Source organism: Topomyia yanbarensis, chromosome 3 (assembly GCF_030247195.1).
Source record: "Topomyia yanbarensis strain Yona2022 chromosome 3, ASM3024719v1, whole genome shotgun sequence".
NCBI lineage: Eukaryota > Metazoa > Arthropoda > Insecta > Diptera > Culicidae > Topomyia > Topomyia yanbarensis.
This window is the reverse complement of record NC_080672.1, coordinates 268,342,355-268,366,429: the sequence shown is the minus strand read 5'-3', so window position 1 is coordinate 268,366,429 and position 24,075 is coordinate 268,342,355. Positions and strand designations below refer to the sequence as shown.

Here is a 24,075-nt window from a genome sequence, read left to right as displayed (position 1 = left end):
TCATTACCGATGATTTTATAGTAATTATTTTAAACGAGTTAAAATAATAATTAGCTGCATTCAAAACAATGAAACACCATCATACCATGCATCAATGCAGAAAAAATTAAAAGGGTTATTATAGGAGATCTGAATATATTATACTAATAGTAGATTTTGATTAACATTGCTCTTATTTATTATCATGTAGAACAAAAAATATAGAAAGATCAACAAATAGAGACTGAAAATTATCTTTTTCTTTTCTAAAACTTTTTCAAATGATCCTTTGGGTAACTAAGAGCCTCACTTTATTTACTTTCTCTTCCGTCAATAACACGATCGTTTCTACTTTTGCTGCTTATCTCTGCATGATACACACGAGTTAAAATAATAGTCTTTCGACGTGTACTGAACAACTATTGCAATGAAGGCGCCATCATTATCGGAAGAAACAATAAATAAAAAGATGCTTTGTTTTGCCTTTAGGACTATTTAATTAAGTTTGCTACTGCTATAAGCCCATTTCGTTTAGGCTTATTCTTTCACACAAATAATAATGGCGTAAAACATCGCATTGGTTAAACAATTTCACAATCTTCTGCACACTTAAAATATTCACAGGAAATATTGCAACGGTGGCACATTGATTTGCGGATACCTGATATAAGGTCCATCATTATTTTTTTCTAATCTGACAATTTGTCAAAAGAAGCACGACTGTTAAACTAATATTTAAAAACATTTTTCTGCTTCTTCGGATCAATTAGCAGTCTTCAGATATTTTAATGTTCATAAACTAAACTACATTTCCAAATTACACCGACCTTTTTTGCACAATTTTAGGTTTATATTAACGTTACTGTTTTGACTGTTTTAAGCAGCCCCAAGTTCCCTCCCTTTCTGATAACATCTAAGCCCTCTCAGCTGATCTTGCGAGAGATCACCTGATTAGTAGTCGCCAGCACGGCTGGAAAGTCTTATTCATCGTATTCTTATTCGACTACCCAAACAAGAACCCATCAATGATAAGCTTCCCAGTGACCTCAACCTAATTTTCAAACGCCATGCATATTCGGCTATATATACGATTTTGCTAGAGCCCCCACGCAAGTCGTAGTATAATGAAGCAATCACTGTTGTAATCCACTCCGTTCTATTCACATAAATCCAAGATTAACCGGCCTGAAACGTGCTCGAAGCGTACTATGGTTAATGTCGATTGGTCAGGCACTTGTAGCCCTCCCTCAACTGGACCACGGACGTGATATCGCGATCGCGTGTGCCAACCATCGGTTCACTTAGACGGAGGTGTGAAGAAATTGTGAATATGTAGTGAGTCGAAGGAAAGGTAAGTTCGCCCTTCAAACGTGTCCGATGGATCGCATGAGCTGTCAGTAAGCGGTGTCGGTATTTAGTTTGTCATTCTTCACTGTACTAGCTAATTCTAATCACCAGAGTAAATATTTTATTTTTTCATCCTAGTACCAATGGGAACCGATCTTTGTTTTTCACGTCGGCAAACCTGCACAGAAACGTGATCTTCTGATGTGCATATAACATGGGCTGAATGATTTTGAACAGCGTATATGTAACTGAAAGTGATCCACACTTTGAGAAGAATTTCGATTTTTCACATGAAGTATCCTACAGAATTAATCAGTAAAACCACTCGCGAGCTCCACAGAGACGCACGGAACTGGACACTCTTACTCTGGAGGATCAATCGATTTCAGCTTAGTGACCGAACGGCAACTGAGCCTAGTTGCCTATCGATGATTACTTTTATACAAGCTATAGGAGCAGATTTATAAACTTCGATGTCCAGTTGAAACGGGATAGATTGAACGTTGCCTGTATGCTCTTATCACTTTCGCCAGTTTGAAAGGAAGCTATGTATGTCGTTTGCTTCCTTTTCACTCCTGCCTGTGATAGTACGGAACGATTCGATTTAACAACGCGAAATGCAATAGCAATAAAGAAGCGCATTGATGAGCTCGCGAAGGTCGAACCATAAACTAGAGTCCATCCCTGGCATCGCACTCTGCAGTCGATTTAGCAGATACACATAGCCAACTGGTGCATCGTGGATGAGCGAATGTCCGCCCTGTCAGGACAAGTAATGCACTCCGTCGTTGGTGGTACGTTCAGTGATAAGCGCACGAGGATGCTATTAACCCTTTGGTGTCCGCATTCTTTATAAACGGCACGAGACCTTATGTGGTGTAAAAGGTCAACACCCGTTGTTAAGTGAATTGGGTTTGAAGCCCAAACAGTTTAAACATCTAGATAAAAATAACACTTTGTTGAGATGGAAAGCTATCTGCGAATTAAATACTAAAAGTGTTTACTGAATTTATTTTCAAATTAAACTCGCTTTTTGTATTTTGAATAACATTAGGCATAACAGCTATCTAATTGGTTGGACTTACACGCGGAGGAAAGAACAGCTAATCGGGCATTTTCATTATGACTGAAAGGCCTTGTTTACTATTTCTCAACCCTCGAACTACAGACTGGCAATGATTAGGTTTCCAGTAACCTCGACCGAATTCCTACCGAACACATTCGGGTAAATAATCTGCAATTAATGAGTTTACATATAACCTTTAGTCCTTGGGGTTGAACTTCAAAGTACATTCAATTGTAATCTTGAAATTTTGACACTCTATTTGTAGCAGAATTACAAGTGCACAAGAAGGGTTAGAGCAATTGCACTACGGAAACAGATAATTAAAATCGCCTTGTCTACCGTTTTGAGCTCCAATAAGACGTGTGCCAAATCATATCTTAATCGTTATCTGATAGGTTCACGAATGATTAATGCTTGGATAAACGAACCTTTCTCCAACTATTCATACCAGTAGTCGGTGCCGGATCCAAAATAGTTCATATTCATCATGGTCGTGGTAATTTGTTCGGAGATATCATAAGCGATCATTATCATCCCTTGCTGGTGTTGACGGTCTGGGCATGGCCAATTTATTGCCTATCGCCGGTAAAACGTTATTGGAAGCTATTTTCATCCACGTGGGTCGTGGCATGTGCTACGATGCTTTTATTGCTAAGGATTGGTCAGTGGAGCCTCAACTAGTAACTACTGTGAAAATAGATATATCGCATGTTTCACATAATGTGTCGATGAGTCAAATTGACTATTTTAGTTACGTACAAATTGATCTTGTGTAATTCTGGCTATAATAAAAACAATTAGTTGAGAAAATTTGAATTTTTGTTCATGTAATGTTTAAAAAAAGGTTTGAACTATTGGAAGAAAAACTTAGCAATTTAGGGGAATTGATTGTAAAATGAACACGTTAAGCATTCATTTTTCTCTAACAAATTAGTGTTTGAGATGCTACAATCATCTTTTCATCTTTTTTTAGACATGCTTCGTGCACAATTGGTGATGACACTTCGATATAAACACATTTTGTCACGATGCCTATTCATTGCGGCTAAATATCTGCAATTGAACACCAGCAACATATATGAATACCGATTATGGTTTCTATAATATTAATATCATATTCAACAGTTTTTATCAGAAGAAATAGTTTCAATATCCTTTGAAAATGTACTTGACAAATCAAGTTTCTTTGAAGTTTGTTCTGAATTGAAAAGTATTGGCTACCTCTTCATTTAACGAGAGGAAGGGGCCTTTATTTTACGAACAATGTCTCTGCTCAATATTGAAAACAGTATTTCAATACGTGAGTTAGAGTTTATAAGAAAAACCCATATTTTCAATTCGTCAAACAAAAATCTAGGACGCCGATTGATCACACTATAAATCAATTACCCATTACGAAACCTATTCAATGACGTTCTAATCCGAATCTCCCTGATTGTGTTTAGTATTTAAATGAACATTACCCGCTACAAAATTTACCAACAACGGCAAACTCGTCGTCGCTGCTCGTCGAATCATAATTTGATCACGTCCCAAGTGGATGGCACAATCAGTGACGCAAATTGTTCGGCTTCTTTTATGAATTTTGCTACTTTCTTTGCTTCCATTTCTGGTCGCAGGGATCAACATGGTAATTTCTCTGTTTGAATTTATACTGCATTCTCTAGCGATCAAGATCAAACCAGTATTCAAGCGAATTCATTTAGCGGAACACAATTTTACTCGGAAACTAAGTGGTGACTTACCAGCGCAAATTTTCGCAAGCTATTTGTTAAAATTATGTATATTAGTTAATATCGCGGACCGAAAGGACCTAGCTGCTTACCTGAGTCCAAATGAAGATCGGATTGGTTGTGGGTCGATAGACTTCAAGCTTGGGTTTGCCCTCCTCCGTAATTTGACGAACGAAGGGAACTGCTGAGCGAATGTTTTCATCCTTAGTGCCCATTTCCATCTCGAAGAAACGTATACTTTTTCGCGAGTCGGTACTCATAGACTTCGCCTGCTGAAACTGTTTCCGCGAGGAGATGTAATCTTCGTCCTCGCTGGAATCTAGATCCTGAAAATGGGAAAGATTTTTTTGAAATTGTGTAAACGCTTGATAGGACGACGCTCGATTTACTTTCAGATCGATGATCACTGGCTTGGTAATGTCGGCGTCGATCTTCAGCAGCGATGCCGATGGCTCGAAGTCCTCTTCACTGCTAGACGGTGAGGGTTCCTTCTCGAACTTGAAGGAGATATGGCGCGCATCTAGACTTTTGTGTTTGCGCTCCTGAAACTGTCTGCGCTGTCCCTCGAAATCGTCGTCGGACGAGGAGGCCCTCAGCAGTTCTTCCAGCACCTTGGAGCTCTGGACGTCAAGTGAGACATGCTTTTTTCCCTGGTATTGCCGGCGGTTGTCGGTGGCGAGAAGGTGACGGAGTTCCTGCAATGAAATTATAAGTTGAGTACTCTATATGTCAAATGAAAGCGATACTTTTTTGTTGGGTTCTCTTAGGGTTATATTTTGTCGGTTTGTAGCTATATAACAATCGCAAGATTATCGCTGATTCAAGTTCTAGCAAATGTTTTACTCAATTTCATTCAAAATTATGAAAAAGCGATATCGAAATTAACCTTCGGGGAGACCGGCGTTACAAGATCTAAAAAATAAATATAAAGGTATTCAAAAATTCACCCCAATTTCCGAAATCAATTCAAAGTATTTTTGAAGATGTAAGGTCAGCTATGCGGGCGCAAGGACGAGCGTAGTCGTAGGAAAATCAAAAAAAAAGTTCATGAATTTCTTCAGTTTTCCTTGGTTTATGTATGAAATACACTTATGTAAATTAAAAATCATTTTATTGGAAACCCTACAAATGGTTTTATCGATTATTTTCCAAACATACAAAAACCCAAAATTATTGATCCGTGGATTTTCGGATTAATCAGTTTTATATTCAGCTGAAAACATTCAAAGATCTAAATATTCAAAGAACCAATAATGAAAATATTTAAAATTTCCAAGTTCAAAATATCCAATGACACAAAATTCCATCCGAACCATGCAAGATCTAAGGATTCCATGGTGCATATTGGTAAGTCGATTACCTTCTCACAACCGGGTTGGATTCCCAACTCCGCACATAGAATTAGAATTTTTTCTAACCTCTGAATAAAGAGGTGGATGATCCTAACTTAAAATCTGTATAATAGTAGTCCAATAATGCCCCAACAGGATTAAGCAAAAGACATTTAAGATTTTTCTATCATTAAAATTCCAACCGGAATCACTCGTAAGTTACTGTGAACTGTGGTCCACTAAAAGGTTGATAACGATCTATTATCTTTCTCCGGACAAAACTAGCCTAGAGGCCGTATAACATCCGGTCAGTTGATATATTTCAACCAAGAATCGATCAACTTGATTCCTGTTCCAATATCGTAAGAGACGTCTGGAAGAAGGAGTCCCCAAGTCAAGGTGTTTTTGCATGCCGAGGACTGAATGACTGTCGTGACAAAGCCAAAAGTGTCATGGTCAAGTGAATATCTAACATAGTCGACGTTAGTTTCTTAGCAAATCGTGGGATTCAAATGAAGGATATGTCCTTAATACTCATTTCAGAATTCGGCATAGGCGATTATTTATATTCCCACGTGTTTGGTATCTTCTAGTTGCCGTACAATAAGAGTTGCTAATTGCTTTTCGCTAAAACATATTTGGTGATCCCGGATTGTGCAGGAAGGAAAGTTGCAATGTCGTTGCTTCAACAACCGTATTGCCACAATGGAAACTTCTATGTTGGAAAACTTTTTAAGCCTTACTTCGCAGTTTTCAACAAAAATGCATAACAAATCTACTTGAAATACCGTTACTTGCGAATAGGTCAATTGACGCATGTCTTATATCCGACCTCACAACTCGCGATATTTATGCTGTCACAATCAACATGACTGTTGATAAAAAAGACAAGAAATACATATAATGTCCTGAACATTTGCCGCCTAAGGAATCATAAACTTCTGATGCTTTCAATAGAGTATTATCCTCTGGCAGATATGAGCTTTTACTCATAATCGGCAGTGATATAAACGCTCATCATTTAAGTCCTCAGATATCAATTCGACATTTTCGGAATTCAGGAATACTTAAGCAGCCCAAATCCGCATACACTCAATGTAGAAAATCGCTCAACATTTGTACAATCTGTCAGGGAAGAGGTGTTGGATGTAACTCTCTGCTCTGACAGTACTACACATGAATTGGAAAAGTGGCTCGTACCAAAGAAGTCTGTTCATAAATACATCTTTGATATTTTAATCATTCCCCTAGATATCGTCACATTCCGTAATCCGAATTCTACGAACTGGAACTTCTACGAAGAAGACTTGCCGACTAGGTTTTATGGGTATTTGCAATGATTGAATCTCATTTCTGCCGGATGCTTTTAAATCTAAAAATGTCAAACAATTGTATATTTTCCAGCACAATTGAAGGCAGGGAACTGACTGAACATTGCAAACTCGATTGTGACAAGGCTACTGATCGGCGTGCTAAGTATTATTCGCGCGATCTTTGTGAATTGAATTTCATATCATCGGATACGCAGTAATGCAATTGCGTATCGGGATGTTTTGTTCTCCATACATTGATAAACCTATGTACTGCCGCCATACACATAAATGTCTCATATTCTATGCGATTTCCTATATACCTGACATAATTATACGTAGAATGGCAGTGTACAGGGAGCTCAAACTCAAGGATATGTTATTGTTCTCAACTCAGTGTGGTAGAACGCTGTAGGCTTTATCAGTAAGGTTCAATATTTAATCGAGAGTGCAGAATCCAGGCTACTTACTTTTTTGTTGTTATTGTATTGTATTGTGCCTACCTTTGCTTATCACCTCCCTTTCTACCAATTATTAGTTTTTGTCAAAATAATAAAAGTCCTTTCGAATGCAAAATATTTTTGTATTTTAGATCAATGGAAAAAGATGGATTTTGTAGACTTCTTATGACCCGAACCTCACCTATGGATATTTTCAATGTGCACATGATGAGTAAGCAGCAACAGGTCGATGTTTGATGCCTCTTTGAAATCTATGATGGCGACCTCTGGTTTGGTGAAATTCTCTAAAACCCAATAAATATGGGTATTTTCGGAATGCTCATTACGAGTCGGTGCTAAAATCGATGTTTTAGCTATTTTGAAATTTTGAAATGAAAGTCGACTGACCCTTGGATTCCGAAAGAATGTTATGTGGTCAATCTTTAATTTACAACAGATTTAAAAGAAATATAATTCTTGGCAGTTTGTAATAAAAACCAAATGAAAATATCTAAATAGAAAAACTACAATAAACTCACATGAAAGTACGTGTAATTACGGTGCAACCGGTGCGTTTAATGGCCTCTAGTTTTTTTCTTGAGCATATTTTACGTACCTTATGGACGAAAAAACATCGATTTTTTTTTAATTTTTGCTAGCATCTTGAGCCATCTAATGGATCAATTAAAAAAGGGGGGCGGGCATAGTATACTTGGTAAGTCGATTGCTATGTACGCAGCCCACCTGGGTTTGATTCCAATCCCGCACATACGGTTAGAGATTTTTGTAACGAAATTTTTCTAATCCGAAAACAGAGGCGAATACCCTAAGGTTGAAACCTTTATAAACGTTATAAAAAAGAATTGAAGAAAAAATCAATTTATTTCTTTTTTTTGTATATTTGGGACCCATGATAGAATTCGAATTAATCTTGCTCTATCAGCTAGAGGCCATCAAACGCACAGGGAAAATAGATTCAAAATAATAACAAATGGTTAAGAGCTCATGTATAAGAACAAAGCAAACCTTTTGCATCTACTCGTCAACCCCATTCAAGAGATAAACTGAAAGTAGCCATCTTGAACATTTAAATGGCTTCAAACATCTACCTCTGGTACCTACTCGTCATGCCCATTTTAAAAATACTCATATTGATTGGGTTTTAAAGAATTACCTTAAACGACGTCAAACACAGAATCCTGGCATCTACTCTTCAAGACCATTCCGAAAATACATTGATTGGGGTGGAGAGAATTTCGCAAAAACGAAATTCGCCATCTCGAATTTCAAACTTCTCATCGAACCAATTCCAAAATCACACATATTGTTCGGGTGTTAATTGTGATACTCGTGCAGGAACAATTTTCCAAAAATCTTGGAAGTCTACGGCTTTTAATCGTATTTTCCATTAATGCGAGTATTTGTTACACGGATCTTCAAATTAACGTGGTTTTTAACGCAATACGTATCCCTCACGATGAAATGAAACTGTATGCACTTCTTATAATTCTCGTTTATTTTTAACTACTAACGAGCCCTGATATATAACACAATGTGTTTCTATAAATTCATTGTTTTAATCTTGTCCGGCTTCTCATCTTGCTCAGCTAAAAATTGCACCGCTGTTATAGCTGGACATGCAATCAAATTTACCCGTGCGCCGCTTTGTCTATTTGCAAAAGCAAAAAATGATTTCTTCTACCTAGTGTGCGAAATGTGAACAAACAATGAGTGACAATGCAAAGCAAGACCATCGATTCGTGAAGCGGAGCAATCGTTGAACGTGAACATGAAGCTCAACGTAGCCCAAGGTAATGTTGTGCAATTCCACCATCTACGTCATGAAATGCTGATCATGTTCAAACACATTAGTCAAGCATAACTATTTGTTTCGCAGAGGCACGTCGTCGAACGTAATGACACTTTATATAGTATCCCAACATACATAGATAATAACAGTATTGAAGTAAAGCTACGTGACCTAGCCCGTGTGCTAATCACGCCGCTATCAAACAACTCATGTTAACATACGGAGCAGTGAATAGCGTTAAGAAAGCTACTTGGAGAAATTTCTTCTCATGATTTCGCTACGGCGCCGCGGCGTTCGTATGGTGAGAATGCGTCCGACAAAACCTATGCCCTCCTACTTGACCATCCAATGCAAATCAGTCCAAGATATTGCATGCGCTTAGTGAATATCAGTCACGCACATAGGGCAGATTCCGATTGGGCTGAAGCTGTTACATTCCATCTGTTACGACCAAGTCGTCATATGATAAACCATAACCGGTTGTTAAACCAACGACTGAAGAAGACCTCTTTTCTTATTTCCTTGATCAGGAAAACAAATATCGGTATCTAACGCGTAGGACTAGTATATAATAAAACACAAAGAACTTTAGCCAATAGTAATCCGATTGTGGATAATTGAATCTAGAAAATCAAGATAATCAATCTACATCCATCGCCCAAGTGTAGAAGAAATCGACAAACGATGCAATAAAGGTCAATTATTAAATTTTCAAAGCTCACCTTAATCAGCTGGTTCTTATGCTCAGAGGTGCTGTGACTTTTGTGCTTCTGGAAGTGCTCCCGCTGTTTGCGGAAACCTTCATCGCTCTCGTCAAACCGATCTTCCTCGTCGAAAATCACACGCGATCCTTTCAACGAAGATTTGATCTTGCCTTTGGCTTCACTGCCGGGAGGCGATCTGCTGCTTGGTAGAGGATCCAGAAACGGATTTGTGTCCTCTGTTTCCAGTATCGGACTGAACGTTCGTTGCGCTCCGATTCTGGGTGTGCTGTTCAGGTCGTCAGCATTGGTGTCCAGTACGATGGTATCCAAACTGGTGCCGGTCGTCGAGGTGGAAAGGGATCCTTCCGCTGTATTGACCCGTTGATAGCCGTGCTGTAGGGGATCACGGGTTTCATCCTGAAAAAGAACAAAAACATGTTGAATTATAAATATTCCTTTCAAGTTAGATCCACGAGTACCAATCCCAAGAACCTCCTTCAAGGTTAGCAATAGTGTAACTAATCTCCCTAAGCATAATAAACTAACATCTATGGACGCGTCCATTGTAATCATAGTTGTTCCAACAGTATATGTTGAATTTTTGATAAAACTGTCAATATTGTGCAGTCGTCACTTATCAGCTGTCTGTTTGATGTGCATGAACGCAGCCCCAGTTACAATTTAATCGCATAAATAAACATCGCGTGGAACAATCGAACGGGCCATGAACTCTTATCTGAATTTTCGAGAATCGACTTGAACGAGATCCTTGCAAAACATTTGCATCTCGTTAGCGAAACGATTGTGCGAATTGGACAGTTAACGATCAGCCATTGGTCGAATGCTCATCCGTTACGTCAACAGATTACAACAGCAGCACTTAGCAGAATATTAAATACTCCCGGTTCTTATCAATCTGCCGTTGGCCGTGTGTACACAAATTCTTCAGGTTCCCGGGAATATGTAGTAGCATCACAACACAGTGCCGTTGATTATTTAAAACAAAGCAAGATCAGAGTCGAGAGTCACTTTGTTTATATGCGGCTTTTGTACAACGGAGCATTACAACAAAATTAAACCTACTATCGCGGTCGTGCGTCAACTTGAAGGCCTTAGTTACACGTGAATTGGGGATGGGTTTTGGTGGAGTTTCGACACCTCACGGAATATAGTCCAAGAACAAAGGGTTGTAACCTTTAGTCAAGATTGTTACTGCAATATACATTAACCTTCGAAAGGAGCTCATTGGTAAAAAGGGGGAAAAGAAGGTTTAAATTTCACGGGATTCCAGAGGAGGCGCTTTTGAACAACACGATTCAAGCTTGCCCTTCGCAAGGGTTAGATTTTTCAAACGAACTATTGTTAAACCGCTTCGTAAAGATTGTCAAGTGGATGGAACCTGCGATTGCGGAAAAACGCGGTGTAAATCTAATTTTTCAATAAAGACAGTCTTTGTCTGCTTTCTGAATTGATCCTTTACATTGCAATCGACACTTCTCTAGCTACCATCCAGCGAGTCGAGCTCACAAGTTGCAGAAACTCAAAGCACTTTGCCTCGTGCTATCTGAATGTAAGCCGGCTGTGTATTCAGACAGATTGGCGTCGAACGTGACTGAGTTAAGCGTTGAGCAGTTCTGAAATATTTCATAATCTTCACGCTGCTTTACGTCTGTATGGAAAAAAAAACTAATTACCCTTATCACTCTTTGTAGTTTTTTTAACGTAACCATCACGTATCGTTAAAAGTGAACTGGCTATATGTCTATATCCCTATATTGTTGGAATACATCAATTCAGTTTTGCCTGCTGTACATTTGATAGAGGTTAATTTCATTTGCAGATTTGTGTCACTGATTTAAGAAATTCGTTCTTTTTACCAATAAAATTGATATCGATTTTTTTTATGATTTTTGAAACCCAATTACAGTTTTCAAGAACATAACAATTCTATATCAGACAAATTCGATTGCTATTTTATTGGTAGGATCGATGTGTTATATTGTGTTCTCTCAAAGCATTTGTGTTACTATGTTTTAATTACCGCAAGGTTCTATTGTATCGATTTTGTTGGTTATTTGCGGCAAATTTAAGACTAAGAGAAACGAAAGCATTGGTTGACTATATTGCAGACATCTTCAAGCAATATTACATGTATCACTTTGATTAAACTTAGTACATCAATCATCAGCAATACTACTTTATTCGTACATTTCCATTTAATGTTTCAACTAGGAAAATAGCCGTTCATATTCTATTGAACATAAGTAAAGCTATTTATATTGACCTGTAACAGAGAGTTGCTTTAAGATGTTGGAATACTAATGTTATTTTTTCCTGGTTTAAATTTTTTTGCCTTGCTCGCCTTTCATTTCACTTAGTTTTCCCGTTATATGCACGGTCTATCATCACTGTTAGTATTATACATACCATTTTAAAGGATCTGCTCTTTGCGTCAAGAAAAGCTTCCGAAATATGCCTATTTTTTCGAACTCTACAATGATGTAACCCCTAGACTCAACGTGGTAAAACTTAAGAATTTATAAACACGGTCTCAAATACCAACATACAAACGCCTGTGCATTTCAATTTGTGTCTATACAAATCTCCTGAAATCATAAGAAAACACTCGAGATTACTGGAAAACTCTGTTAACATAAATTTAAATCAGATTCAACTTCTGATCCAAATTTTGCAAATTTTGGAACCAGCAAAAAGCCAGATACAAATATTTAGATCTGAAACTGGTATAAAATATAATTTAGACCTGCTCGGTGGCCCTGAGATCTGAATTTGCTCTAAATATTTAGATTTATACTGAATCGAATACACAACGTAGATCCTAGCCACCAGACGAAACATTGTTTCTCTGATGATCCGTCCGTCAATCCATCGACGAACTGGTGCCAATAATCGCGTTTTTCAGCTTTCATCAAGTTTTTCATTTGCATTTGTGGCGTCGCTAGGGAAAAATTCAGGCGATCCGACGTTCAAAAGTGCTTTTCGCGTACAATTCTAAACAATCTCTGCCCACCACGAAGTAGGAGACTGTTCACGGTTGTTTGCGTTGGGTATTCGTTTCGTCTGACCTTTAATCGTAGTGCAAATGCATTGTGTAAAACCTGGGGGAAATTCCTCCTAGTTTCTATGATTACCGAGACCAGGAACCACTTACTTTGGTTTTATAACTGCACCCTTCAAGGGACACACTCCAACCTTTACGAGGAAGCATAAGAGAGAAGACTGATTTTCCTCTTTCGGAAATTTATAGGCACATTAGAAGATATTCCCACAATGGGACGGTCAGACTCTTGCTCTTTAGTGTACAAGGAAACGTAGAAATTAGACGTTGTCGGTGACGTAGTACTCTTGCATTTCTTATCGGAGCGTTCCTTAAAAAAATGTTTCATTTTGTCCCCACATAATTTATATGCGGGATATGCCGACAGATCATGCGGAGTCTCTGCACAGCAACCTTTCATGATTCTCCCCACATTTTCCACAGCGTGCTTTGTTTCCACAATAAATCGCTGTAGGTCCAACTGCTTGCAACGACGACAGTTCATGCCTAGCGGCACAAAAAGGCGAACAGGCAGACTAGCCCCGTCCAAAAGATCAAAGTTTGGAAGAGCAGATTTGGCGAAAGGTTGCTGATGGAAAAAGGTGTTTACATATACTCCTTGATTTTTCCTTAACGCAATTGCTTGCGAACCAGAATTTTCACTGATCGAAGCAAACCGTTCTTAGAGGAGCGAACCCCATACTTCGCAATTAAGGCCCCTGTCAGAGATTACACCATCAATCTCTACTTCCCGGGCGGGTACGTAGACAATATACTTCTTCGTACACGGCTAAGTAGTATTTAGTTAAATCTCGCGTATATCAATGATCTTAAATGGCATATCTTTGCTCTCATTCAAGTTTGTTATGAATATATACCAAATTCGTTACTGATACTTTTTGCATGTATCATGCAACTAGCAGTTGGAAATCGGATTCTGAGATGATTATGACTTTCATTGGTTTAGTTTTCGATAAAAATACGCTGAAAAAAATTCAGTTTGGACAAGGAAATGTTTTTTTCAAATAACTTTATTTCCTCCTCCAAGTTTTGACGGTAGGTAGAAAACATAATTACCTATCGTGTAACAAAATTTCATCCAAATCAAAGATGGGGTTTTTGTAAATTTTTAAAATTGATTTTTTCAGTGTAGAAGTCGATGAAGAATTGTTTCAATATTTTTATTCAAAAATTTAACAAACTTTGTGAAAATTGCTCCTACAACTTTTTTTTGTAGGATTTGTCATTTTTAGACTATAGCCCTTTGAAAAAATTAGTTTAAAAAAGTGTAACTCTTTTCAAAAGACAGCCTAGATCATTTTTGGAAAAACAAAGCATGCAACGTGGCTTTTTGTGACAAAGAAAGTTTCATTAAAATATGAGACTGTGCTGCCTACTCTGAATACGATTTAGCGCGAAATTCGTCTTTGTCAAAACAACAGTTAGGGTGGTTCTAATTTTACCAAGATCAAAAAGTTTATTTTAATTATTCTAGCTAGAGCCAAACGACCATCAGCGCTTTACAATACTTTTTTATAATGTCAAATAGTGGGTAGGGTAATTCTATATTTTTTTTTAAATCAGAGAACTAACTTTTTAATGGTTCAAGATAGATTTTCGCAGTCTTCCAGAAAATTGCAGAAAATAAAATTTTAAAAAACTTTACCGAAGACACTGCAACTCTGTGTCGTGTACTTTTCAATATATAAGAAATTTTCCAAAAAAAATTAGGGTTTCTAAAAAAAATGGTTTTCTTTATATAACTTTTGCAGTTTTGATTTTTCTTTATTTGTATGTATTTACACCAACAGGCTTCTAGGCCCCAATGGTGGTTTCTTATACACTAGTTACATCAATTAATTTATTTACATTCAACAGAGCTTCACAGTTTAAATAAAACAGAAATTTTCAATCTTTACATGGCATGACAAACGAATGAAAAATAGACATTACAATATCGACAGACCTATTTAACAATATTCACATTCTAAACAAACATACTAAATTCAGCTACATTGTGAGTTCTAACGTCCAGGTCTCCATGTTGTATTATACTTCTTTGTAAATTCACGATATCGGATGTTATGTGGCCAAGTAGTTGGTTGCAGTGCAAGAGGTTTCCATTTACTATTAAGGCATACTCTGAACGAAGCATATTCAATAGTGTCGCATGATTTCGAAGCAGGCACAAGTTTCCTCACCTCCATTGCGTCGCTCGTACTAAGTCTAAGGCATTTCGATACTAAAGTGCTAACTTCTGCTTCGCTTACATGTGGTTCAATATTAGACAGGTATAGAGAGAACTCGACATCTGTCTCCAAACTCCGCGGCATAATAGTTGGAATAATTAGACTAGTATCGCTCGATGTGTTTTGACTTTTAACAGAAGAAACTGGAGTTGAGTGACGATCGCAGACTTTCGCCAGAGGATTTAGTTGAGATATGCTATTCTGAATTTCATCGATTTTGGTTTTCATGTACAATATTTCCTTCTCCATGCATGACGATGGTGATTCCGACTCCGTTGGACCCAAAAGTGAAGCAATTAGAGTTTTGTGGAAAGCATCCAAGCACGAATCGCAAAGCCATATCACATTTTTTGTAAGTGCATTGATATTGGTTTCGTTTAATCCTACGCATTTGGCGTGAAACCGTCCACTGCAGCTTCCTTCGCACATAGTGAATAGATCAATTTTGCAGTCGATCACCGTATCACATTTTTTGCACATCATCCTTCACTGCTCAGAGTAATAACAATTAGACGCTGTATCCAATGAACAATGGCACCTCGGCACTTGAAATTTATCGAAATAATTCGTAAACAAGTCGCAAAACCACTGTTCAATTTGCACTTTGGTATAACACAGCTTTAGATTTAGGCGGCAACTATATCTCATCACTTTATTTCCACGGAATCAGTGCACTTCTTGTATATAATTCAACGAAAACGAAGAGCAGAAAATACACAGCTGTCGCGATAGGCCGGTCTAGCAGCAAAAAAAAAATGATGATCACTTTAGACATCATGCAATTCCCATAGGGAAAATTGGATTAAACCATTTTGCGCATTAAGGGCACAAGTCCTAACTTAAATTAAGTTTGAGGTTTTTGTGTTTCGAATACATCTCATCAGTAACTAGCACCATCTGGGCGTCTAGTTAGCCGATGTATCTAAATTAGTACCCAAATTGGCACTAGTTAGACACAAAAATATCCAAACAGTTCACACGACATATGTGAACGCCTAAAGCAACTGGTTTGTCGCGAGTGATGTCCTGGGAAGCAACTATAGAAGCTCTGGTTTGCTGACGAGAAAGCGAAAACGAACTCTTGTCTTATGGCTGAAGAACCAAACGCCTGGAATTATGCAATTCCCAAAGGGAAAATTGGATTAAACCATTTTGCGCATTAAGAGCACAAGTCCTAACGTAAATTAAATTTATGGTTTTTGTGTTTCGAATTCATCTCGTCAGTAACTAGCACCATCTGGGTGTCTAGTTAGACGATGTATCTAAACTATTACCCAAATGGTGCTAGTTACTGACGAGATTAATTCGAAACACAAACACCACAAACTCACTTTAGACATGCTTTCAGATATTTTGAAGGAGAACAATTTGTCTCAATATACCGAACCTCTAGCTTCTCTCGTTAGAAAGTTATATATACTTTTTACTAAAAATTAACTATTGTTTGAGTAAATTTGCCATTTTTTTGGTGATCCATACTGCAAAACATGCTATTTCAGATGACAGTAATGGTATTTAATGTTAAGTGCCCTAATCGATGGTAATGCTATTTGAAAAAGTTATATTTTTTATATGCATAAAAACTCTCATAACATTGAAACGAAAAAAGTTTAGTAGTTGGTGTTTTTAACCAAATTATGCGCTCTAAAATAATATACAAGTTGTCCAAAGGGTATTTAAGTGTAAAATAAAAACTACAAAAGTTATTGAAATAAAACCGTTTTTTAAAGGAACACCCTAAAGCTTACATTTGGATTTCTCGTGCAATAGAAAGTATAAAAAACTAGAGCTTGCATGTCTTCAGCAAATTTGTCTAAAATGTATTACTCTTCAACTTCATCGAAGGCAGTCAAGTTCTATCTTGAACCGTTGAAAAGTTCCATTTTAATTAAATCTTGCTAAAATTAGAACCACCACAGCTTCTGTTTAAACAAAAAGAAGGGCCTTGCAAAGTACAACAACTTTGCAAAACATATTGTAAGGCTAAGTCATTGAATTTTAGCAAAAAGTTTTGATTCCTGCTAAATTCATATTCTGGACCACTGTGCAGTGTTCATATCTGAACACTGAAGAAGACTTTAGTACGTCGTAGCCGAAATGCTAGTATTTGTTGTATGATGGTGAAAAGCAAGTTTTTCATTATTATTATTATTATTATATTGGAATTACACGGAAGACATCTGTCTTAAGAGAATTAATTGAGTCTTGTTTGCTCCGACTAACTGGCATGTATTATAAATAGGGTTACTTGACCCTAATTTTTCTTAGTACCTCTATTCATCCAACCCATTTGAACACATTAGTTAGAATAGTGTCTGCTATCTCTATTAAACGCATTAGCTTATATGGTAGAATGAATATGGGAGCGTTGTACTCGACTTTTCGCTTCGCTCAAATGCGAGTATTTTCTCTTTTCCAAGTAAGATTTTTAATTGTACTGGTTTTTAGGAGCGAAGCAAAGATGATTATACCCTTTCAAGCATACTCCAATCACTGAAAGTCGAGTTATTAACGAAATAGTGTGACATCCTTACTAATGAGATGAATAAGGGCTCGTCTACCCTACTATGAGTATGCGCTAAATACCGAAATTTAATTATAAATTTAAGCAAATACAAACATCACCTGACCATTTCCATCAGGTAACCTTGATTTCCGCGACACATTGCACACCAATAACCCAAATAAGCCCCATCATAACGTACGCGATTGCCGAAGCATCTACTCTACATAAACCGGCAACCGAAATCAAGATGATTCCAAAAATTGACGTCATCATTGTAACACATGAATCGAGCAGTACATATCAAAGCATACATTCATCAGGTACATTCACCTACCGCCGAACGGCGCTAGTGTTACAGTAGATCAGTTGAATTCACTCTCACTTCTGCTCCCACTATACACCAACATGCATCAGCATAAATTATCTCAGTTCATCCGAATGCAAAGCATATCATGCAGCTCACACATACAACTATCGTACCCTCCATCGTCATTCAATGCTATGGAATATAGGTTAAGACATGAGGGGGGAAATATAGAAAATCCGCGATGCCCATACGCGAAAGCTATGAATAAACCGCTACCACGGTATATATTATATTGACATCAGCCGTCATCATCATCGAATGAACATTCTCCAGCACGTGGTCTCTCTCACGTTTTACAGTGCTACTACCGTCGCCGACTATACGGCAGAGTAGTCAACGAGCTCAGATATGTATCAACGCCACGCGACCGACGTCGCCATAGAATATCGAACGGCGTGGTAGCATAAATCATCCATCAACCATTATCATATCAGTGTGTATGTTGGAGCAGTTGCATGTTCTTGGCAGCCGCCAATCTGTCGCCGACAATAATAATGCTGATTTGTTGTGGCATGGATCGAGTTAACAGGCGGCATGACATTGATGCTACATTCATGAATTGAATCAAATCAGCTGTAGACGGTTCTAAAAGTGCAGTCAAAATAATGCCCTTTTCGACTGAGACAAACTGAACGTGTCTAGCAGTCTTGAACGGGGGCCAAATTGAATGTTATTGGATGAGCTGTTGGCACGAGATATCCGCTTTCCTTGTTTTCAAAAATCGACTGAGCGGAAAGGCGAAACGACATGCGTTATAAGTGGCTAAATTTTTAGATCACGAATTGTGGATGGGTGGAACGGCAAGAGAGTGGGAGATCAGTTCGGTCCAATATTATGTAATGAAAACAACTGCAAAGCGAGGTAAACCAACAATCCCAGGATTGACAATAAAGATTTAGAAATGATGGACTTGGTCGCATTCTCCGATATAATATATGCCAGTATATGATATGATTAAAAGCGTATTGCTATATTTAGAGCGGCTTTAAAATTCGGGTTTCTGCATATTTTTCATATAAATGATGCAGTACACTGTACACGGAGAAAAATCTGTTGATACATTCATGAACAAAATATCACGATTTCGTGAACTGAACGATTCACGAAAGTCGTGACAAAAAAAAAAAAATTATGAACAATAAACCTCGTATTCATGAAACTATTTGTGTTTTCAAAAAAACTAGTTCGTTCCGAATATATACATGGCGTTACATTCGAATGTTTGGTTGGGTTACTGTTGTTGTTCCCTGGACATGTTTAATTTTTGTTAAGATTATTGTTCATAATTTCAGTCAAATGATGTTCACGATTTCAAGAGCTTATTCGCGTTTTTCTGATTTCTCATCACGTTACCTTACTATTTTATTCAGTTAGTTTACTACCTGATTTTTCTGTTAGACTGGCGGGATTTATGATCATGATTTCAGGATCTTAGGCGCGAATTTCGTAATTTCTATTCACGTTATCGTCATATTTTAGTCATGAGTAGGGTGATTAATGTTCATGATTTCACACAGTTCGAATAAAGCCAATAAATTTGCATGTACTTAGGGGTAACAAATGTTATCTTAACTTTAGACGTGATTAGAAAATTTACACGATTTTCTTTTAAATAAAACATTTTTACATGCATTATTAAATGACATATAATTGAAAAAAAATCGTTGAGTAGTGGAAGTTTCTATGTCGCTTGGATAAGATTTAATCTCCTGCAGTAATATTGACTGAGATATGCTGTAGCTTTGTGCTATGAGTGATGTGATTTTTATTAATGTTAATTTGAATGGAAAATTGTATTAGATTAAGTTTTACGTCAATATTTATTAAACTAATTTACAAATTACGTTATAATTAATATTCATGAATTTTTACTGCGTCGTCACGATTTTTGTCACGAGTTGGGTAATGCATGTTCATGATTTCAGGATCATACCCATGATTTTCGTAATTTCTTCTCACGTTATCGTGATATTTTATTCTAGAGCTTTCTTTTGAATTTGACACGTGGAGTAATGTGAACCATGTTCATGATTTCAGCAGTTTTTTTTGTGAAATATGTCATGAGCACAACTTGTGATGCTCAACGCAGTTTTTGTTTTCTGTCCAGACATCACACTGAACCGTATCACATGAATAACAATGTTCGAGGTCCTAATAGTTTTCTCATATCTACTGCTCGTACCTATTACATGTCATTAGCAGCTAAACATTTCATGAAAAAGTGCATAAAACAAAAATGATTCCACGAACAATACTCCAAATTTTGTAAAAAAGTTCACGTGAAAATTTCATTGCCATAAAATTTAAAATAATTAGAAATATATTCTAAATATTACAAGTACACAAAATATATCGTAAATCATGTGCTAGGAATCATCAACTAGTTCACGAGTCCATAAATAAAATTTTATGACTATTTTACGATCACTAATGGTAAGTCGTGACTATTATACTAGTTATCATGAACCAGTTCACGAATATGTGAAAAATATTTCATGATTATGCGCACTATTTCACGAGCACATATATCGTGATTAATATGTTAGGAATTTCGAACCAGTTCACGAATACGTGAAATTTTTTTCAATGATTTTGTGAGCTATTTCACGAGCATAAATAGTAAGTCGTGGCTATTATACTAGGATTGATGAACCAGTTCACGTATACATGACTAATATTTTATAATTTGATTATTTATTTCACGGGCAAGCATAGTCGTGATTATTGTACTAGGAATCATGAACTATTTCACGAATTTATGAATGTTTTATTATTTTGTGAACTATTTTACGAGCACGGATATCGGCTCATGACTACTATATTTGAAATCATGAATTAGTTCACGAAAATTGAATGGATGAATAAAATTCCGTGTTTCGTGAAATAGTTCATGAGAAAATATCCAGAATGTTTAGATTTTGTGAACTAATGTTCCTAAATATATGAACAACATTATGAGTAAGCCTTTGGTTTTATGAATAATGTTCATAAAGTTGTGAACTAGTTCACGTACAGAATTGGTAGTCATGGCACTTATTCACGATTTAGGAAACAATTTTTATCCGTGTAAAAATTATTAGCTGAATATATTGTGGTTTAGTAGTTAGAAAGCTTCAAACATAACCGTACACGATCGCTTTTATTACTCTGTAAATCTTAAAATGCGTTTTCCCAAAAATCGTGTTTTCAAGGTTAGGTTTCATGAAAATTCTTTGAACCAATAAAATCGTTTCTTGTTTTTCATTTTTATCTTCAGCTAACATATAGCTACGGATAACAATTTTTTACAGTCCCTATTAACTCAAAAACCATTATTATCCTCCTAACAGTATGACGAGACGTTTCTTGCAAAACATTATTGTGACTCTTTTGGAAAAGTGTTTGTAGGGGAATTATGGTTAAAACCAACACCTTAAGCTAAACGCTTTTTCTGGGTTATCACAAAACCAATAAAATTATAATTTATACGTAAAATTCTTCTTCAGCCATAATCGAACCACTAGGTGAATTAAAACAGGTTTTTACCTTTCTCATATAGAAAGGATATGCAATCACTCTAAAAATAGTCAACCTAATCCCGGTCCGGAGGGCCGTGTGTCATATCTCATTCGACTCAGTTCGTCGAGATCGGCAAATATCTGTATGTGTGTATGTATTTTTTAAACTCACTAACTTTTCTCAGTTGGCTGAACCAAATCGCACAGACTTAGTACAATGCTTCCATAAGCTGCTATTGAATTTTTAGTTGATCTGACTTCTTGTTCCAGAGTTATGGGTTTAAGAGAGCGACCACACAGAATTTTTTTACTTTCTCATATAGAAAGGATATGCAATCACTCTAAAAATCGTTAACCTAAATATTATTTTTTTATTGGCACAAGGTTTCTGGATTTCAACAGGGGAGGGTTACACCCCCCTCTCCCTCGCTGGTCACCACCAATTTAAATTCCCCTTAGATCACCCCTCATTGCACCCCCCTCAGACCACCATCCCGTCCATCTCTCATACCCCTCCTTCTCTCAACCCCACCATCTTTATACCACCGCCATAACACAAGGCATCCCGAATTAAGCTGGGGAATGGTTCGTTCGTAGGTTTTTCATCCTCCTCACACATCTACCCTCGTATGACAAAATTAGTTAGCAGGAAGACAACATTGAACTAATGCTGATTAGGCTAATAAAGTAGGAAATTTTTTTTTGTTCCAAGTGTTTCACCGTCGACACGCAGCTCATCAGGTTCGTGGCTGGCGAACCATTGTGTGTAGGTGTAAAGTGTACTAAGAATGTATTATAGTTCAGAGAAATGAGAAAAGCACAATTGCATCACTAGGTGGATTAAAACAGGTTTTCGAATTTGTGGCCACTGTGCAACATTGCCAGTTTATTTAATGGGATTGGAGGGTTCGTTGGCGATATCTTCATGTAAGCTGTCAATCCGAAGAACATTGAAGTTCAATGTTTGTTTATTAAGGAGGGGGGGGGGGTAAGGGTTTCAGCGTCAAAAAAACATTTATTTGGCGAATTTTTTTAGAACTTTGCGTGAAGCGAATTGATCAAAACTTTTGTACATTATAGTATAATGTACAATTGCATAATAACATTATGTAATTGATTTTTGTCGGAAATTGCTTATACTTTCAAATTCAAATCAAATTTCAAATTTTTCTATGTGTGCTAGTCTTTGCTAAATAAGGGAGAACGCTTCAAAATCATTTTCAGAATATTGTTCTGAATCCTTTGAAGCGTTTTCTTCCTAGTAGCGCAACAACTTGACCGAATTGGCACTGCATATAGCATTGCCGGTCTAAATATTTGTTTATAAATTAATAGTTTGTTCTTTAGGCAGAGCCTAGAATTCCTGTTTAAACGCACCGAAGGTGATTTTATATGAATGTAAGCGTGTGAACTGCGAAAATGCGCAACTTTGCAAACGGTAATACACCTCTCAGTCTATGCTTATTTTACTACCAAATCGGGCTAAAAGTGTGATGCCGGTTCTGATCCCTTGGGGAAAGCTCCGCAATACGGAAAGCCCCCTTCACAAACGCGTGTCGTGTCAACACACAGAATTTTTCCAATTTGGTGAATAGACTTCAGTAGATGTAACCTCAAATCGTCTTATGACCTATTTTCAATAAAAAATAGTAGAATATTAGCAACAAGTTCGGCATCATTCTATTCTCAGCCACCAAAGGCATCAGTCATAATACCAGTGTGCTCCCTACCCGATCAGAAACACATAACAAAAAGATTTGAAACTAAATCTGGCTTTGTTACTTGTTATAATTTCCTGTTATTTTAAATACTAACGAGACCTAAATTATAACACAATATGTTACGAAAAATTCATTCTGTTAGAATCTTATTATTTCATTCTGATCGGGTGCTGCTACCCAAGCCACCACAAACAGTTGCTTTTTTCTTGTGTGCATTGTCAGAAGAACAAAGGGAACCGTTACTATTATTCTTGTGATATATCAAGATGACTGAGTCTCATTAACAAAATGTTATTTTTCGGCCTAACACGGTGACCATTGACTTCCGGTCCTTCCACATAAGACCGAGTATTGGTGATGTGGAACATTTGCTGAAGGTGAAAATGCAGCTTCGGTTTTCGGAAGTCAGCTTCATCCAGTCAGACACGCGGTGCTGGTAACGTTCAATAAATTCGCCCAGGCGAAAAAAATCATTTCGCAAAAAAACTTGAAACATGTGCTTGATTGTGACACCGTTAAAATCAAGATCCCAATATATATGGATAACGGAAACGTGGAAGTCAAATTAGATGATTTGGCACCACGTACTTGCAAAGTGGCCATTAAAAGATTCATGTCCTATTTCGGAGAACTAGAATCCATTACGGAGGACACGTGGAGGAACTACTTTCCAGGTATTTCAAATGGTGTTTTTGTGGTGAGAATGCGTGTAGACCAACCCATTCCCTCCTACCTTACCCTACAGTATAAAACAGAAGCGGGTGATACCATTATAAAAAAAGCTCACCTACAGAAGTAAATGCCAACACATAGGCTCCAATATCTCTTCCTGGACCACAAACGGTTGCTAAATTGTTGGCTGCTGTTCAGGCAATAATGACAACTGCAAAATCTGCGTCAAGCACTTCAAATTCAACAACCAATGAAGAAGCTACCTCCAAAGATACAGAGTTCACA

The 24,075-nt window shown here is 37.2% G+C and overlaps 2 protein-coding genes across 4 annotated transcripts in view; one reads left to right on the top strand and one right to left on the bottom strand.

The window, feature by feature from the left end:
* The window catches only part of LOC131693174 (RING-box protein 2), a 159,951-nt gene that overhangs the window by 44,842 nt on the left and 91,034 nt on the right, over window positions 1-24,075 (top strand). The window lies entirely within an intron of this gene.
* The window catches only part of LOC131693172 (facilitated trehalose transporter Tret1), a 50,604-nt gene that overhangs the window by 23,345 nt on the left and 3,184 nt on the right, over window positions 1-24,075 (bottom strand). Inside the window, exons 2-4 of one of the 3 annotated variants that reach the window (XM_058980787.1) lie at window positions 9,739-10,137; window positions 4,515-4,820; window positions 4,218-4,451 (exon numbers count right to left, since the gene is read on the bottom strand). In XM_058980787.1, the coding sequence (XP_058836770.1) occupies window positions 4,218-4,451; window positions 4,515-4,820; window positions 9,739-10,137 (939 nt within the window). Of the gene's footprint in view, window positions 1-1,630; window positions 1,767-4,217; window positions 4,452-4,514; window positions 4,821-9,738; window positions 10,138-24,075 lie in introns of those variants that run through there. The other 2 variants (XM_058980788.1, XM_058980789.1) reach the window with 2 other exon arrangements.